General features: G+C 34.3%; 1 protein-coding gene across 4 annotated transcripts; it reads right to left on the bottom strand.

The window, feature by feature from the left end:
* Positions 1-3,829: 3,829 nt before the first annotated feature.
* LOC111408034 (sec1 family domain-containing protein MIP3) lies at positions 3,830-13,056 on the bottom strand. Of its 4 annotated transcripts, XM_023037794.1 has the most exons (9): positions 12,660-13,056; positions 12,315-12,370; positions 11,976-12,119; positions 11,414-11,477; positions 11,082-11,231; positions 7,056-7,565; positions 4,435-5,973; positions 4,285-4,353; positions 3,830-4,196 (listed from the first exon to the last, which is right to left on the bottom strand). In XM_023037794.1, exons 3-9 carry the CDS (start codon positions 12,080-12,082, stop codon positions 4,068-4,070), a joined length of 2,568 nt encoding a protein of 855 aa, XP_022893562.1. In that variant the 5' UTR covers positions 12,083-12,119; positions 12,315-12,370; positions 12,660-13,056; the 3' UTR covers positions 3,830-4,067. The 4 variants fall into 4 exon arrangements, with proteins under 4 accessions (XP_022893562.1, XP_022893554.1, XP_022893570.1 ...); XM_023037786.1 differs by lacking the exon at positions 11,414-11,477; XM_023037802.1 differs by lacking the exon at positions 12,315-12,370.
* Between the last annotated feature and the right edge of the window lie 7,575 nt (positions 13,057-20,631).

Below are 20,631 nucleotides of genomic sequence, written 5' to 3'. Positions count from 1 at the left end.
ACAGTGAACATCACTGATTCACTGTCTAATTAAATGAAATAAAACTGTTAAGAGTAATGCTATTTGCAGTCGCTCACTGTCGTAATCGCCTTACTTAATATACATATGACAGTTAGCGATTTGAAATAGTAAAAAATAAAAAACTATCATATTAATATTTTAAATCACTAATTACCATATGTATGTTACATAGAACGACTGTGGTAGTAAGCAACCGCAAATACCATTATCCATTTTTTAACTTCTTGAAAAATTAATCAACAATTCACTGTCACATAAATAAATACTTATCATTAATTATATATAGGACTAACGATAGACTCATAAGCGGCTCGAGCGAGCATACTCGTGAGTTTAATGAACGTGCCTGTAGGGCGTGCTCATGCAAGCTAGCTCAATAACAAAAATTAGTTTTTGATATCATTTGAAGATTTTTCTTAAGTCAGTAAGTTATCATTTTAACGAATTTTGATAGATAACAATCTAGGAGGACTTCTTGCACACGAATTTCAGTCTCATATTTGACAATAATTTTTTTTCAAACTCATTTTTTTCTAGATACTCATTTTTAATAATGCATTCACACAATAAAATATTTTGCTCGTAAACGTAAATTCATTTCTACTTTTTAAAACACATTCTCTTAAAAATCACCAATTAAAACATAAATTTTCCTATTTAATGGTTGTCAAATGGGAACTTTATATGGTACTGATACTTTGTACTCTCTCTCTCAGACATTAAGGGTCAACTTGCTACTTTATCAATTGATTGGGGACCAACATAGCTACTCCTCATATGTATAACGGGCTACGCGTTCATAGGTCACGGTCAATTTGACGTTCTTCTTCTGGCCACAACTACAGTTAAGAGAGTTGTACCTCATGTTTAAAGTTGTGTACTTCTGAAACTAGAAGACAAATTTCCAAACGCTGCCACGTGAACTTTAAAAAAAAAGGGATAATGCGAGTATTCTACAGGAATAGGTTGTATTCTTACAAAGAGTATGAACTTTCTCGTTTACTCATTGTCAACGCGTCTAAATGATTTCAACAATACTACACGTAAATAATGAATTGCACAGAATCTTTACAGAATTTCAAACTTCGGCCACGTGTCAGGCGCAAGGAAAGGAAATGACTGTTGGCTTGAAAAAAATATTATAATAAATTCATTAAATTACTTATATTTTTGCCTTAGTTTTCGGCCTCATACGGGATATCAAATAAAATTGAAATATTACATTCTTTTTTATTATTTTGAAGTACTCATGGTCTACTATTTTATGTCATTAACGATGCGCGAAACGGTCAATCGTAGCACATGTTACGGCACGTCAAAATAGATCGTTCAAAACTAGTATTTCGAGAATTTCAATAACAAGCTAACTTTAAAAAATCTTCGACAATTATACGCTAGTCGAATCCATAAATCTTCTATATCTTTTCGAAGCTTATTTCGAGAATTATATCGTAGACATATCGAATGATGTAAATGAATATCAAAAATAGTTAAACGTGAATCAAACGTGTATGTCAAAAAGAGACGTATAACTCTTTTTTTTTTTTTTTTAGAATTAATCATTTTATTAAAATTTTTTATGTGGTTTGACGAAAAAAATTGACATAAAAACTCCTAATAAAATTTTTATTATTTTATATGGATTATAAATTGTTATACTACTTTTTCATCTTGATTTTTTTTTATTCGAAAAATTTATATATATATGTAAACGATTATTTTTAATAATTAAGCTACACATACATAACATGCTTCCTAATAATTTTTTTTTTTTATGTAAGTAAATTTTTAATAATTTCCTAAATGATCCACATTTTACATTAATGTAAAAAATTTGACATTAATGTTTAAAGAGATGTCATTTAAAAATTTTAAAAGTTTATTAGGAAACTTTTTAAGTGACATAAAAAAATTTATTAGATTATTTAAAATAATTGGAGTTAAAATAATTGATTTTTTGGTAGAAAAATTATTTTGGTGTACTAAAATTAATTTTTAAATAAGTCGAGGTAAAATAAGTCGAGAATTGAACAACCTATTTTGGTATAAAATAAACTAATATAAAATGATTATTTTTTTAAAAAAAATAATTCGAGTTATACGTCTTTTTTTACACTCACGTTTGACGTTCGTTTAACTATTTTTGATATTCATTTAGATCATTCGATATGTCTATGATATAGTTCTCGAAATGAGCTTCGAGAAGATATAGAAGATTTATGGATTCGATTAGAGTACAATCGTCGAAATTTTTTTAAAGTTAGCTTGTTATCGAAATTCTCGAAATATTAATTTGGAACGGCCTACTTTGACGCGCCGTAACATGTGTTACGATTGGCCATTTCGCGCACCGTTAATGACATAAAATAGTAGGCCATAAGTACTTCAAAATAATATTAAGAATGTAATATTTCGACTTTATTTGATATCCCGTATGAGGCCGAAAACTAAGGCAAAAATACAAGTAATTTAATGAATTTTTTATAATATTTTTTTCAAGCCAACTGTCATTCCCTTTCCTTGCGCCTGACACGTCGCCGAAGTTTGAAATTTTGTAAAGATTCTGTGCAATTCATTCTATACGTCTAGCATTGTTGAAATGATTTCATGGATCGATGCTTAGGGTTCGTTTAGTATTATTTTTGAAAATTCAAAAGAAGGTTACGAGATTCAAATATTATTTTTAGACCCGTTTGATTAATTTTATGAAAGGCCACTTCTAGTTAGAAGAGCTTTAAAATTTCTTTTATCCAATATAACTTTCTTTGAAAGTGTTTCTGAAATATAAATTTCTTTTAAAAATTATCTTTCAAAAAAATTAAAGTAACTTTTTCAAAAATTGTTATATAGGACGGAAAAATTATGTCAAATGAGCGCTTAATATATATGAAATCATTACAACTGATTGAATTTTTACTAGAACCACGAAATTAAAAGTGAACCGAAAATTATGAACTCAAATAAACTAAAATCAAGAAAAAGAACCCAAAGTTGAAATGTAAAGAGAGTGACAAATCAACTTTCTTTTCTTTTTCTTTTTCTTTTTTTTTAAATCCATATTTTGATGAAAGAAAAATGCAATTTTTGAAAAATTAATTTTAAACTCCTAATTTGTCATTTCATTTTAAAAGTTACTTCTGTTCTTATATAAAGTAGGAAAGGGTTCTAACTTGTACACCTAGCACGATCCGGTAGGAAAATAATTGGACATTTTGATCAATACCTTCTTTTTGTGTACGGAATTCTTTTATTGCTAATTACTTTTACTTTTTTATAAAATTTTACACTTCGTCAACACTCTTCTCTTCATTTTATTGGAAAAGATTATTTGTAATTTGGTCACTAATGTATAAAACATAAATTAGATTGCATCTAATTTCTATTACATTTCAAATAAAATAATTTTTACCTTTTTCTTATATATATTAAAAAAAATGGAAAAACCCTTGACATACATTAAGCTCCTGTTTGTAGGGATTAAAATAACATTTTTAGTAGATTTTAATCGAAATTTATGAAATGTATAGTTGAAAAAATGCGACTCTTAACATGTGTGGTTGAAATAAATTGTTAACTTTGACTTAAATTAAAATCTAGATTTTAATCAATACCAAATAAGGTCTAAGAAGAGTTTCTTGGGAAAAACGAGTTTTAGAATAGTGATTTTTTAAAGTTAGGAAAAATTTTTGAATTTACATTCAAAATATTATATTGTGCAAATGCATGGTTAAAATGAGTTGGGAGAAAAAAAAATAATAATAGTTACAAGAAAAAAGTTAACAAACGGGCAAAAATTCAAGACATGATATGATAAGATCTCATTGGATAAATCCGTAAATAAGAAACATGTTCATCATTCCAAACAAAGAAAAAAAAATACAATAAAAATGCTATCAGTGTGTTGTTAAAGGTCAAAATTAGTAGTAGTATTTTACCCAACCAAGTCCATAGGAAAAAGAATGACAAGTTGGATATCACTTCATAGCATGAAGAAGCATGTTTACACCTACATTTGCAGCTAAAAGCCACACATAACACAGGTAAGCTTAAATACAACTAGAGTCGCCCAAAAGTAATTCACGCATGTCGTTCGGGGTTAGAAAAGTTGTTCCACCGATGATTAATTCAATATCGGGCCTGCCGTTCTCGATCAATGCCTCCTGAGCTTCCCGTACCTGACAAAACATCAATAATAGTTATCGATCATCATTTTGCAAATGAAGAACCAAAAATCAAGCATAAAATTGGGTTTAGCCTACAAACCTCAAGACCATTGATGCCTCCTATAACAAAGACCAGAATAACATTCTGGTCTGCAAGACTCCGTTTAGCCTGCAGAATCCAGACGAAAAATTTAGCTTACTTCGGAACTTTTTGAGAAAAATGAAGTGATACTCGGCTAAATGGAATTACCTGTCCAATGCCAAACCGGCCGAACCCACTTTTAAAAAGTCGTCCAACAGTTGAGGAATGGTACTCTAAGCCAGGTACGTCAAGCTTGCTCAATACCCTTGTTAGAAGTTTACTAAGCAATGTTTTACTTGAATATGTATCATAGTTGAACGATATCCCCTCTCTAAGAGGTGTATTTCCCTTTGAGCTGGATAACTTGTGGAGGAATTTGAAAAGATTGTCCACCCTATCTCGAAGCTCTAGCTTCAGCTGCACATCACTAAATGCTTGCTCTTTGTTTGTATCTTTATCAGCATCTTCATCACCCCAACTGTCCCACTGATCATCGTCAAAATCAGCATCATCCAACTGATTAGAAGGACCTTCCTTTTTCTCATCCGATTTCATCTTGTTTAAATTGGATTCAAGCTCTTCGGACAAACCTCGGAGGAATTTTAGTTTTGCCATGGCTGGGTTCTCAAGAACCGCATCTACAATAGCTTCTTTCATGAAATGCTCCTCTTGCCAAGAAAAAGGACCACCAGAACCAGAAGTTGGGAAATTTTCACCAGCCAATATATATCCAATAATGGTCAGAAGCAGCGCATCTTGAAGAGTAACTAATCCTTGGGAGGCCTCCGTTTTGTTGTGCTTCTGTGCTTGAGGACCCACAAAAGCACTCTTATTAATGAGGTCACTAATTTGAGCAGCAAGGCTTTGGCTTGTGTCTCCAGCATTTACATGCAGTATCTTTTCTGCGCTACTAAATGCATCCCAACTAGCAGTATGTTGTTCATCTAAAGCATGTATTGTGGCTGCAGCTAGCTGAACGATTCCTTTATTTTTCACTAAAGATAACCGCCGTTTAGCCAGTGGCTTAACCAGATTTTGCAATTCTAAATTTGACGGAAAACCAGGATGAATTTTCGTATCCAGAGATATTTTTTCTTGACTTAAGCTTTCTTGCAGCCATTTTTTTATCAAAATTGACCCATCCTTTGTCCTCCGCTGAAGTATTGCTTCGAGATATGGTGTTCCATCAAATTTTTCTGCAGAAACAAAAGATCCATGGAGTATCTCACTCTCAGAATGTTGCAAAGAATTTTCATCTTTCAGTCTATCACTGAATTTCACCAACTCAACAACTTTAGTATCCAAGGCAGTAGTATTCCACCCATGCAAAAATGCCTGTATACTTTCTAAAAGCTGGAAATTACTGTTTTTGGACTCTTCTTCCCTGACAATATTTTCTAGTGGAATCTGAACATCAAGAGGAGCACGCTCTAGTTTAACAGGGCCCTTTATAAGTTGGCTTTGGGAGGCTCTCACATGATTTAAAGATTTTGTCCGTTGTCTACGAGGCAGAGATGAGAAGATGCGATCCACCAGTGAGTCCCCATGACAGCAAGGAGTAAGCAGATCAAGTGAGCGGTCAATTAGTAAAAGCCCAGCTGATCGTTTACGACGACCAACATCATAAAGACTAGACATGTCAGTCAAAAGTTTTCCTACAGTTTTCGAAAAATCGCCGAGAGAAAATATTTCAAGTTTCAGATCCATCTGCATATTTAGATAAATAAGAGCATCAAGAAGAATGAAATCCAGCATATTGTGATACAGACTGAACTAGAGTATAGGGTATAATGAAAATAACGTTATTGACGAGAACTCAAAATAGCCGACAGGTTTTCAGTGATGAAAGAAATTGTTTTCAGCAAGAGTGCTCGACGTCTCTGATTGTGAATTTCATTCGAAGTTCAGAAGGTAAGGAACTAGCCATTTAAGACCCAAAAATATGGACAAATTCAACACACATTTTAGTACAAATGAAGTACCACAAATATTATCCAAAAAAAAAAAAAAAGAGAGATCATTCATTCTTTTGCCTCCTTCATGGTTTGTTTTACGTCATACAATTCTGAATCGATTTATCATGTTATGCTGAAATGTGAGTTGCCCTCAAGATGTCAGGGCAACCTCTTATTGGAAGATGAAATTGACAGGGTGATGCCTAGAACCTGTTTTTTCATGATGTCTCAGTATTAAAGTTCCTTTGGTTTTTATTTGGAAGTCCAATATCTTAGCTTCTTCAGGTTCTATGGCTACAAAGGAATTTTAAAATCTTTGAGAGGGTGACCATGGAACCTGAGTTTCAATGAATTGGATAGTGTAGTGGACTTGGGTATCTACTGATTAAGAGTTTCGGGCTATCCAATTTACCTACATTTAGGGAACTTGTGTAATATGGTATAGATTCCTGCATTTAGTATTTAGGCAAAATCTTTCCCTCTTGTAATTTTCATAATTTCCAATTGAAATTCCAAGTAAAAAACAACATAACTTACAGGCTTGTGGAATTACTAATGCTCATCCTCTTAACTTGTATATTTCCTAATTAACATGCTTGGGTCTTGAAAGCTTCCCTTGTATATCATACAGTCATTCTCTGAATTTTACATGTATTAGCATTAACAGGATTATCTTTCATATACGAATAATGAAGTTCGGATGAAAAAACTCCTAAAAGTCAGTTTTTATAAGAAGAACCAACTGGTTTACCAAATAAATTTGCAAAACCGAGAACAATCTTTAAAGAAATGGGTTCAGACAGGTGAATTCTAAAATGATGAAAGCTTTATTACCTTCAAGGCCAAATCATAAATAAATTGAGCAGTAAGGGTTGCTCCAGGAGAAATGTCATCAGCATCGGTAGGTGTCCCTGTACTTAATGGAGGCAAGCCATAGCTTATGGAATTCTCATGCTCAGTAGATAAGCAGGCTTCAGCAACTGATCCTTCTGAAGGTAAGACAAAGACTCGTGGGGACAAAGGACATAGAATCAAAGGGAAGTGAAGCACAAAAACAATCAACTTTTGTCCTGCATCTTCTGACTGAACAATTGAATCATCTTTGCATGACACTCTTGCATCTGAATTGTCATCCAAGGCAGAAACATCATCTTCAATTGACGATAGTTGTGACCAGCCTTCTTCTTCAGGAACAATACTTTCCGTGAATTCAGTGCTGCCTGGCTCTCTGGAATTCGTCGGGCATTTCTTAGCATGCTCCTCATAATCTTGAAGGAGCAAAGATTTATATTCACGAAATGCATCAAGGCCTAGAGGAGAATCAGGATATGCTGAGTGAGCCACCTGCATTTGTTAAGATGGTGAATTCATTGTCAAAATTAGATAAGCAAAGAGAGTGATAAAAGGTTGCATAATCTTTTGAAGATTAAAACGAAATTATCAAGCAAAGGAAAGCTGTATGAAGATGAAAGACATGGTGTCCTCAACTACATATTATTAAAGGAATCCAGGAATATCACAATAAATGTCGTCCAGAGATTATGAAATCCATTAAAGCTGGACAACCAAAATAACCAGCTGCCTTAGCCCACAAGGAAGAAAAGAATACATCACATTCACATAAGCAATGAAAGGCCAATTTTTTAACCTGAGACAGTTTTTCACTCCTCCCCTATCCAAGTAGACCAAAAAGTCATAGCTGGACAACCAAAATAACCAGCTGCCTTTATAATAACAGCATCCGAATTTTCGGGTCTAATTATCAAAATTGAAAATTTAGGGGCTCATTTGAGGGTTAATCCACCTTTGAGGACCTTGTAGCAGCGCTAATTCCCACATACTTTTGATTAAATTCTTGATCAAACCTCACTAGAAAATTCTTGATTTATGCTTGATTGATCAAACATAAGGTAATATGTAGTTTGAATGCATAAATGTAAGAATGATGGAGAGATTCTTGCTCATTTCACAAATTTCAAGGGGCAAATTCCACCATCATGAATTTTTCCTTAAAGATGCATGCTTAATCTTGTCCTATTTAAACCCCTCACTCACATTAACATGCTACTACTCACTAGTATATTTTTTTTTTGTCCAAATAATACACACATACACATTCATAAGCCAAGGTGGAAACTGTAGAGGAATCAAGTCTCTATTACTCTTTCTTTCAAACTTCACTCTAAGTACGCTGCCTATGTTGAATTATTATTATGTTATGAATTTCAAGAAAATTATTATGGGTCTCATATGCTATGATATGATTATGATTATGTTAAGGGGACCGGAATTTAGTAGCGCTACATATAAGAATTCTTATACCACATAAGAATTCTTACCACCTATGTTCGGTAAAATTCTTATATATCCATTATGCTGATTATGATTATTATGCTCTTTTAAGTTATACACAATAATAATTCATAGCGTACTTATTGAGATTTTATAAATCTCACTCTATGATAATTCCCCCTTTCAAGCAACTGATGGTTCCAGGCAGTCAATGTGCAGATGGCAATGAGGCTAGGATTAATAAATTGCGTTGTGTTTAAAAAACAACTTTGAATTTAAAATTTAATTGTTATGTTGGAATTATTTTCTTTTTTCATTTTTTGCAGCTACATGATAAAACCAAAATTTATTTACTTATTGAAGAAAAATAAAAAATTTATTTCATGTTCTTATGAAAGAATTAAGTTTCATTTAGTGACTCTCGAATAGTCAAGGATTCGAGGCGTCACAGCCTTAGCCCACAAGGAAGAAAAGAATACATCACATTCACATAAGCAATGAAAGGCCAATTTTTTAACCTGAGACAGTTTTTCATTCCTCCCCTATCCAAGTAGACCAAAAAGTCATCATAGAAGCCTTCCACAAATCTCTACCATGATGAGCACCTACAGATCCACACAATTTTATAAGCTGAAACTCAGACAACGTTTCTATTTTTCTTTTTACTTTGTGGAATAAAAATGTGGTAGGAAGCAATGACGAGAGGAACATCAAATTGGTAAGTACATTAAACCTTCAAAAATGTCCCTCAAAATTGTATTTCACTCGGCCTTATTATCCTGAAAAAGGAAAATAAGCAGATGGTACTGACATTGTGCCAGTGTAAATAAACTGTTCTACAGATGGGAACAAATATTCTCTTGAAAGAATAGAAGATGCTGATGCTTTATCTTATAAGTAAAAATTTTACGGGAACCTTCCCCAAAAGAAGTTCGATAGAGGCATTTTTGTGTTAAAAAGCATATATTATCACAGAGAACCAAAAGTATCACACTTCTATCGGTAAAGATCAGTGGTGAATCTATGTTTTTATCATCTTTATTACTCGTTGGAAAGGTTTAATCAGTGTCCCGTAAGTACTAATGTCTTTTGTAGGTATAGTAAATCTAGAAAAGGCCAAATGTAACACAAAAGACCAAGTTGAACTTCAAGCAAAAAGCAATACTGCGGTATAATGCAGTTTGTGTGAAGCCACCCTCGCTCATTGCCAAGAAGACAGATAAATATTTAAGCATCATAAGGAAGCTTTGGTTAAAATAAGAATAAAGGAAGCTAAATATTTTTCAAGTATCAATGAACAGTCTCCTTGGACTTGAGAGGCTTTGTAGCATGAAACCACTTGATTGTATGGAATTTCAAGAATTCAAATCATGTTGGAAAGAAAATATCTTAAGTCCTTAAGCATGAGTTATTTTGTTCATCCCAAAAGCAGAGGCCAAGGCTTGGTAACCAAGCAGAATTGAGCCCCCATAAAAGGATCACTATCTTTCCCTTTCCAATCACCACCCTCTCATAGTATCATATGAAGCGAAGTACCCGAAATAAATTCAATGGGTTGCCCGAGAAAAAGAAATAATGTCAATCACTGGGAAGATGCAAAATAGTAGCTTATGTTGGTTAGTTAAGTGAAACTGCTTAAAACAGTTTATCATCTTTCTATATATGTTGCAAAGATTGTTTTCTGTCCACGTGTCTTTACTCTCAACTAACCCTTAGAAAGATCCAATGAAACTACCACATTATAAAGCATACAACATAACCATTCACTAAAGTATCGTGATGCCTATATTATCAAGTGTTATTTCATACAGGTTCTAAAATCATCTGGATATACTCATTTGCTTGTCGAGTCTCTATAGACGCTTTCATTTAAAAAATAATCTCCAAGCAGACAACATGATTTCAGATGGTGTTGGTGAGTAATAAGCCACCATCACAATATGTGAAATGATTAAATACGGACCCAAAATCAGCAAACCAAGAGCTACTATTTTCAAGGTTATATGCAGAAAGACTGACGGAAAGAGGACAAATTTCCCTTGCACAATATTCTAATTATTTATTGACATCAAATCATCATCAAGAATTTGCACATTTCCAGCTCAGGATAAAAATCTTAATTTCACTAAAGTGTGTTCTTTCTATCTTTCATGCTAGAAATTTTCTTTCAGGTCCTTATAGGTGGTAACAAAATTAGCTTCTTACTGAGGTCCATTGCACAAACTGGACAAGCCTTTTGATTCAATATGTTGAGTGGCATAAGGTTCAACATTTAATAAAGAGTACTTGGAAAACTTAGGTTGTGCTATGAAACACAATTCTAGCACTATATACTAATTAATCCAAGGGTAGCACATAATCTTAGTCTAAAGAAAATCAAAAAATTCAAAAGACTAGAAATCAACTAAAACAAGGTTTCTGAGGTTGTAACTCAAGCAAATGAAACCTGCATAGTTATTTTATCATCTGTATCAAGAAAGCAAAGTATATAAGACATGAAAGAGTCACATAAGAAGGAAAATTGAAAATATAAAGAAACAAAAATCCCAGTAGAAACCAGACGAATACCTCTGAAATAGATGTAAATATAACACAGTGGCGAACAGTTTGAAGTTTGCTCAGGCAGCGTAAAATATATCGATGCGCGTCACTCAGAAGGCACGATGTAATGACCACAACCCTCCTCGCAGGATCAAAAGTTGTGTTCCAGTCAACAACCTAGCGAAAAGATGGCAATGAGAGACATGTCTAACAAGTAAGAAATAGGCACCTAGCACACAATAGATACATCATATGTAACTGTATCATCATCAATAACATACAAGAACTTCTTTACATTGACCAAAAACTCCCCCACCCCTAAATTTTCTTTACACTGAATGGCACAGACAAAAGATTACGTTTCCCTGAGAAAAGTGTCCTAATCCTCCTCGCAGGATCAAAAGTTGTGTTCCAGTCAACAACCTAGCAAAAAGATGGCAATGAGAGACATGTCTTAACAAGTAAGAAATAATCACCTAGCACACAAGAGGTCCATCATTATTAACTGCATCGTCATCAATAATGTATAAGAACTTCTTGAAATTGACCCAACTCCCATTTCCCAGTCCCTGAACAAATGTAGCAACCCAGTGACCAGGTGCAGACCTAAATTTTGCAACATTATGGGAGAGACGCTGACATATCAAACATGACTATGAGGGCAACCTTCAAGATAGACAGAAAACTATTTTCTCAAAATAATGTTAATCTACACAGATTTATCTAGAAAGAATACCCTACACTAACACAGGTCACTCAACCCAATGGAAAGCATGGTATTACTAATGAGGATTCCCTATGATTTAGAAAACTGTTGTATAATCTTTGAACCATGAAGATCCGAAGGAACAGTGTGGAGTCCTTGAAACAAATAGTTTACGAAAATGTAAATTAATATAGCAAGAAAATAGAGATTCTTACCCCATCAAGAATGGACATATTCTCCAAGCTGCAAACCGCACGAGCACCGAGCTCCAGAAACAAAGGGAATGCCCCAATAAACTGAAAACTCTCAGTACTTCCAGCATCTAAGTAAATAATGGCATCTTTAATATCATCTGATATCTGAAGAACCAAAAAATTAGAGACGAATTGCAAACAAATCCATACAGTTTCCCCTAAATCACTTTAACAAATAAGAGTATGGTTCAGTGATAATTTCTTCCTCAAATTTCGCGAAAATTTTGAGCAAACAGACAAATCAATTTCATTTAAAAGGTAAAGTACAAATTATGTAGTGAAAAGTAGATAAAATCTTACTTGTCTGATGGAATCGAGGCAACATTTGATCACATCAACCGTGCCCATGTTTTTCACTGGGTTCAATAATGACAAAAGATCTAACTCATTATGGACACAAAGATATCAAGTAATTGATTAATCGTTAAATTACATGCAGAATTTTAATGATCTCAGAAGACAAATCGAAATTACATTGACGGGCATGAATCTAGGGTTCTATGAATTAACACTAAGCAATTCGTGAAAGTTGCTGACAATCAAGAAAGGGAACCCACAATTGAATTGTAAATTGTAAAGAGAAAAACGGAACTAGATGCTTACTCAAATAGAAATAAGCAAAGAGAGGATTAATAAAAAATTCACCTAATTGAGCATTGACGGCGTAGCGCCGAGTCTCCGCTGTCCAATCAACAAATAAGAGCTGATTTTTCAGCCCTTGTTAATCACTCAATACATGAAATTTTGCATCTACAATTCATTCATTGTCAGATCAAAATTAACTAAAAATTTGAACCTTTGAGAATTAAAACCTAGAAACGAAAAATAGAGATGAATTAACAGATAAAGATTAAGATCTGCTGGGAAAAAAACGTATATTAGTCAAGATTAATTGAAAATGAAATGAAATAAAACAAAGAGTGAAAATTCAGGAAGAAACGGAGACGAATGGTGGCCTAATTGGATACGGTTAACAGGTTAAAATAGAAAGCAATTGATCTCAAAGGCAACCTTAGGTGCTTGCTGTTGCCTAGCTGTCTACTAAATGAGCCTTCAATGTCCGCCCGGCCAAAAGAATGAGGCCTCTTTTTTTTTTTATATCCAGGAATTCCAATTTAAACTAAATTAAATCCTGAATCCCCCAAAATTCTTATCCCTAAAATCTTGGAGGGGGTAAATCGCGGGTTATGTCTCAATTGGATCACGGGTTCCCCCCATCGCCTGTACACTTCTGCGCACAAGAGATCTTCCTCCAAAGTGATTGCTCCATACCAAATAAATTTGGCCGCAGATTTCCACCAAAATTCGAACCTCCACCGTACCGCTGGAAGCAAAACAAATGTTGATTGATCCACAAGTTAAGCTGTGCCCCGGGGGGCAAGAATGAGGCTTTTTTGCTTGGTCAATAGGTTGTCAGGCAGCTCGAGAAGAAGCCTTTCCTTTATTTTTATTTATTTTATTTTATTTTTGATACCCAGGTGTCCCATCTTAGCCAGATTAAATCCTCCTTTATTTCTATCGGAGGATCAAGCTGGCAAGCAAGTAATACAGGATGGATTTGTCCAGGGTCTGAAAAGACTTAGCGGCAAAAACCCGCCCAAGACTAATAGACAGGACTCGACCTGACCTGACCTGACTCAACTTGGATAATTTTTCAAAAGCATCCCGATTTTAAATCAGTTATTGTGTAACTCAATTTGAATTGGGTCGAGTGAATCAAACCACGTTTAATAATTAATATTTATACTTTTATTGTTTGCGAATTCGAGATTTTTTCAAGCGTGTATAGCACAAAATGTTCTTACCTTTCAATATTATTGTGCAAAACATCTATATCTTTCATTTTTTGCATTTTTACCTCAATTTCCACATTTCATTGCTCAAAAGGTCTTTTTTCATCCATTTTATCAATAAAAAGACAAATTTACCCCCGTTCAAATAAAACAAAAAGAGAGGGATAAAAAAATAAAGAGCTATTTGTAACTATAATCCCGAATTTTTGAAAAATTACAAATCCATTGCAAATATATACTTAAACTTTAGCTATCGACTTTATCTACAACTCCTTCGCCACCGTCGACACTCCTCCAATCAACCTCACTAATGACACCCGCCTTGAACCACCATTTATCTGCCTCACCAATGATTCCAATTAGTTCTCTCCCAGTCATGCATTTAAACTTACTTGTATGTAATTTTTTAATCAATAATCAATCAAGAAAATCCCAATTGATCAATTTTTTTTAATTTTTTTTTTTTTTTGACTTTTATGTTCTAGAAAAATTAGGAAATTTCTTTTTACCTAAAAGTTATGCTTCAAGAAGATGGTAGGCCAAGATAAGTTGATCCGTAGGATTAAGTGGGGTCCCATTCGTTGATAGCATCTGAGTGTTTATTATACTCTACAAAATGGACTCTAGAATCACAAAGAGAGTCCCTCCAGTGGTAGAGATGACCATCGGGCCTCAGCCGTGTTTACCCATGTCCATCAAAAGGAGAAGTGGCTTCTGTAAAGGCATTCAAAAAAGAAGCAACAGAATCTCAAACACTTCTTCGAATACCAAACAAAACAGAGGATGAAGCTTTTTTTTTTTTGTAGCGATCGGAAAAAAAAATATTTTGTTTCGTTCTAAAATAAAATTATAGAACTCAAATATAATTTGGGTTATATTATTACGTCGCTATGCCACTTCCTTAAGAGTTCAAATTAAAGTTTTGGTCATGATAGTAAAGTTTCGCGTACTTGTTTTTAAAAAATTTTCTAAGGTGTCGAAATCTCTTTAGACGACAAATTTTATTTGTTACTTTGTTTTGACGACACACATTTTATTGTATATCTATTAAATCTTAGATTAGAAAACATATTGTACAGTGCATTAACCATCCAAACTTACCTTATTATTTAAACCCCATTTTTGATTAGCCATTAAAATAAAAAAAAAAACTGTCATTTGATTTTTGGGATGATAACTTACACATCCCTATCCATTTCCATTTGGAAGTAAACTTTTTAAAATTTAAACCACCCCCACTTCCTCAAGTGTAACCTCCAATTTTAAATACAACTCCCACCACCATTGCAATTGAAAATTTGTAACTCCCATTTTAAATTCTACACGGCCACACCATGAGAAAAAAAATTACAGAAACATGTCCCTTTTTAGTTTTACAAGCCATATTGTATTGTGAAAGCCAAATTTCACCTCCTTTAACCGCATAAAATTATTTTACCCTTCTTCCCTAGACATAGAGCATCTTATATCTGAAAAATTTTATTTGAAGAAAAGGCAAGGAAGTACGCTGCACTGAGTATTATTTATAGCACTTATCCCTACAAATAATTTTACAGGTTAAGATCGAGGCATGACAGTGGTTGGCATAATGGCAAGTGTTCGGCGATCTCTAATGCTTCAAATTCCTAGTAAATATTTCCATTTATGTAAACATTTTATGGATACTTAGATGACACTTTTTAGAAATGTTTTAATGTTTATTTTTTTTAGTTTCATGGACGATTCATGTTAACTAGAAATTAGAGGTGTTGCATTGAATATGTATGAAGTTTAAATTTATGCGGGGTTAAATTTCAGATTTTGTCCTCCTATTTGAAAATGGTATAACTTGGGCTACGGTGCATGTTTTTTAAGTGAAATCAGTGGGGTTTGAAAGGTCTGTGAGCCTTCTAATATTGGCCTTTGGAATTTCTCAAAAATATTTTCTAAAGGAAAAGTTATGCCCGTTTTAGTAAACTGTGTCGTGTCGAATCAGAGATTCCTGTCCAGCATATCCAAGTAATATTTTCATGCTTCAAACGTTATCATCGAAACCCCAAATTTTTATATGTGGTACATATATGAATGCTTTAGTCCTTGTAAAAATTTCATAAATTTTAATGGACATTTGCTAGGCCAAATATATTTTTCTTCCGCTGTTGTTAAATCTGTAATTGTCGAATTGTCTTCAAATCTTTTACAAAATCAAATTTTGCTACATTTGCCTAAGTTTATATAGATAACTACCTTCAATTATATTTTTATATATATTTAAAAAAATATTGGATTTATAAAATTCTTTGGCTAGCGTCAAAGGGGTTAAGCCAAAGAAGGAAACGAATATTTTTTTAACGCTTCGGGTTCCGAGAATTTTGAAACAACTGAAATTTGGGGATGTAAATTGGAGAGAATCAAGGAGACATGGTGGACGATAGAAGAAAACGAGGCATCAAAGGAAAAGCATGCTAATATTCGTTGTGAAAAAACTCACAATAACTTGGTCCTTGTTTGAATCATTGGTGAGGTGGATGAATGGTTGTTGAAGGCGGGCATCGTTGGTGAGGTTGAGTGGAGGAGTGGCAACGATGGCAAAGGAGTTGTAGAGGAAGTCGATAGCTGATGTTTAAGTATATATTTGTGACTGATTTGTAATTTTTCGAAAATTTGGGATTATAGTTGCAATTAGTTCTTTATCTTTCTATTCTTTTTTTTATTTTTAACGGAGGTAAAATCGACTTTTTATTGAAAAAAAGAACGAAAAGGACCTTCTGAGCAATGAAAAGTAGAAATAATGCTAAATATGCCAAAACAATAAAAGTAGGGACATTTTGCACAATAACGTTGAAAGCTATGGACATTTTGTGCTATTTACCCATTTGCTCAAATGTCATATACTTTTATGGTTTGCAAACTCAGGATTTGCACAGTATCACATATCAAGTTTGTTGTGCAGATCTTGAATTTTCTCGACTGCCTAACTTCAACCTCGAGATTTGCACAACAAACTTTATATTTGCCTAAAATACTCGACTTTTGTATAGTTAACTCGAGATTTACACGGGAAACTAAGATTTTCATAGCAAACTCAAAATTTAACATGCTAACTCTCCATATATCTACAAAATTCGATCTTTATTTTTTTAATCAATTTGGGCTCAAAATCAAAAGATAATAATACAAATCAAATTTTCCAAACCGGATTGATTTGAGTTAATTTGACTTCTGAAGCAAGATTGGGTCGAATTAGACCTCAATTCACCCAAATCGATTTAGACAATTTCGATGTTGGGTTGGGTATTTTGGACCCAACCCAATCCTAGTCTGAACCTAACCTAGATGAATAGTTATTTTTCTTTTCTTTTCTTTTCTTTTAGTGACATTGTCTTTTTATAAAAAATGATAACATATTTTTAAATGGAAACAATCTTTGAGGACTAGTTGTGCTTTAATTTTAAGATATATTTGTCGACTTTGCTTTATCTGGTTAGTCAAGTATCAACTTGCTTCTTTATCCAAATGTTGGGACTAAAAATACAATCTCGTATGCGTTAATGGACTCTATGCAAATCATTACTACTGCTATGTGGTTCAAAAAATGAACTATAATTGACAATCGAGTGAAAACGACTCCCCCTATGTCTGGTGACTTTTGCTATAGTAGGAAGACTGTTGCTATGCAAGCCGGCTACCACCATGCGCAGCCTGATTACTATTGCACTAAACCAACTATTATTATCCAAACTGCCCGAACATTTTTGGAACCAATGAAAACCTGTTTTCACAATTATCATTAAACCCGCTATCCAATTTATAGGTGGAAGGCAACCACTTAACAAGTGGGTGAAAATCGTCTGGAAAGTGGGCAGGCTGTATTGGACACGTGGATGACAACTGCCTAGTAGTTATATGGTGCCATACACCTATAAATACATCATAGGCATGCCAGGTATAAGGATGATTTTCTTTCCAAAAAATATTTTCTTCCCAAAAAAATATTTTCTTCTGTTATTTGTCACAATTCTTTAAATTTTTCATCTACAAACAATTACTAATTCTCATGCTGGAGGTAAAACGGAAAAGAAGCCCCAGCCTCTTTTTTGCAGGATTACCAAAGAAGTAAAGGCACCACTTTCCCTCCCCAGGAAGATACGAAGTTGTATCTAAACTATTTCATTGGCACTATCTATGGAAAACATCACTGAGCATAAAAGTCATGTCAAGAAGATAAACTAGGAGCGATATGCATTTGGTTGGAAATACTACAGAGTCGGAGTCTGTCGCCAGGGGTCAAGACCTGCAGGCGTAACCTCAATATGTAACGCAGAGCCAATTTAGCCTTCTGGAGACCCAGTTAGCCGCTATGATGATTCTCTTGCAAAGTCAGACATAGAGAATAGTCAATCCATCCCACAATCCACCAGAAATTCCATGGCAAGATACACGAGGACAATCATCCCAGGAGAACCACGCAATTGCCTTACCAATTATTCAACAAACGATTGCCAACCAAAGGTCCCATGAAGTCATACATCTGCAGGTCTCGTGTCCTATGATAGACCTGGATCGTGGGATGGAAGAAAATAATGGCCCAGGGATTGACGACACATTGTCAAAGAAGAAGGATAAGCGTCGACAGATAGTCTTGAGGAAGACCCTTTTTCCTTCAGAAATCACGGTAATCTCTCTACCAAAAGGTTTCAAATAGCCGATGATAGAAGAGTTTGGTGGATTCATAGATCCACTTGATCACTTATGGACTTTTGTTGATTTGATGAGATTGTATGCATCCCCATAAATCGTGATGTGTTGATCCTTTCCCCCTACGCTAAGAAGAGAGGCAAGAGATTAGGTGGCTACTTTGGCGTCCCGCTCTATCAAAACCTTTGATAAGCTTTCCAGAAGCTTTGTATCATATTTCCTGAGTAGCAAGAAGAAAAGAAAGACTGCCATAGGACTGATGTAGGTTGTTCAGGATAAGGATGAGCCCTTGCAGGGTCATTTGACTAGATTTAGTCGGACTACACTAGGTATAAAAGATCTTCAAATGTTGACACAGTGATGAACGGGACACGGAATCGAGCTTTTAAGATGTCACTTTCGAAAAACCCCGAGGAGTTAATGCATGATTTATTGAAAAGGGAGATAAATATGTGGACTCTAAGAAAGCAAAGAAGGTCACAAGAAACCTTCGAGAAGGGTGGGAACTAGAAACTCTCAAGCGAAAATCAAATGATGAGAGAAAATCTGCTGATAAAAAACAAGTCAAAAAATGAGCATATGAACAAAGGGTATGCACAAGATTGATCAATCAAGCAAAGACGAGAGGATGTTAAGACTTTCACTCCTTTAAATACTCCGAAGGCTAAGGTACTGATGGAAATTCGAGACATGAAAGAGCTTGACTGATCGAAACCACTGGCAGCGTCCACTAACAAGAGAGACAAGAGCGGGTATTGTTACGTCCGTAGGGACCATAGGCATGACACGAATGAATGTATCCATTTGAAAGACGAGATCGAATGCCTCTTGAAATGGGGGCTTTTGACTATGTATGTGTAGAATGATCGCAGAAAGTTGAAGATCGCCCACCACCTACGGTCGATGTAATAAATGTGATTACTAAATGGATCGCAGCAGGTGGGGATTCAAATTTAGCTAAAAGAGTTATTCTTGCACTATTGGGGTTTGCTCCATTCAGAAAAAGGCGAGGCTCCATCAAAATATAATGAAGAAGATTTGATTGGCGAGGCAACACCCCACGATGATGCTTGGTGATCGCCAGTGACATAGCGGATTTTAACGTCAAAATGGTGCTGATCGATGGTGGTAGTGCGAAAAATGTTCTCACTTGGAAAGCATTTGTGGGATTGAAAATTTTCCCTGAAAATTTGAAAGTTGTTTACACCCTCCCCTCCAAGGATTCGGAGAGGCCACTGTTATATCAGAAGGAACTGTGGAACGTTTGGTGACATTGGGCACTTATTCTACAAGCATGGTGATCCAAGTAGACTTTTTGGTTATCAAGACCCTCATGGCATACAATGCAATATATAGTCGACCTTAGTTAAATGCTGATGTTACAAATAACACCCCAAATCTAGGTACCTAGATTTAGAATTATTATCGTTTAATTTCCTCTTAAAACTATGATTACGGAAAACCGATTATAAATTTTTCTTTAACATAAAAATATTAACGACTTTCACTTAAAGAAAGAATTCTAGAAAACTCTTATATTTAATAAAAATATAAGATGATCGAATAAAATGTTAGACTTATTTCAAACTGAGTTGGCATTAAATGTATCGGTACCGAATCCATCTTACCACAAGTAGTCGTCTCAAATAATCTTGCCTTCATATCTAAAATTGAGGAGGATAACATGGAATGAGCTAACGCTCAGTAAACAAACCTCATGCATATGATGCATGCTTATGATATACACATGAATTACTTTAAAATAAAAGGTATTTCTCAATATGTTTCCCCTTTCTTTCATTTATTTAAAAACTTAATTTTGACGTCATGAGCTCACTTGGTGTGTCACGTAGCCAATCAGAATGCAGTGGGCAATTATTATTTGGACCCCGGTCGAATCCCGCTGATAGTACCGTAAAGCAGTTAATATTAACATTATCATTGAATATTAAACATTGAACATTGGTCGGGTGCACCGGTCCCCAAGTTCCATTTTCCACTCACACATTTCATGACATAGACATGCACCTCATAACAAAACATTCGGAATACATATTTTTCTAAAATATTCATTAACTCAATGACATTTGAAAACTTTTATTTTTCTAGAAACATTGACGTGCATGAATATGTCATGAGAAGCATTG

This window comes from Olea europaea, chromosome 2 (genome assembly GCF_002742605.1).
Source record: "Olea europaea var. sylvestris chromosome 2, O_europaea_v1, whole genome shotgun sequence".
Classification (NCBI taxonomy): Eukaryota; Viridiplantae; Streptophyta; class Magnoliopsida; order Lamiales; family Oleaceae; genus Olea; species Olea europaea.
The sequence above is the reverse complement of the archived record's forward strand: the minus strand, read 5'-3'. Positions and strand labels throughout refer to the sequence as shown.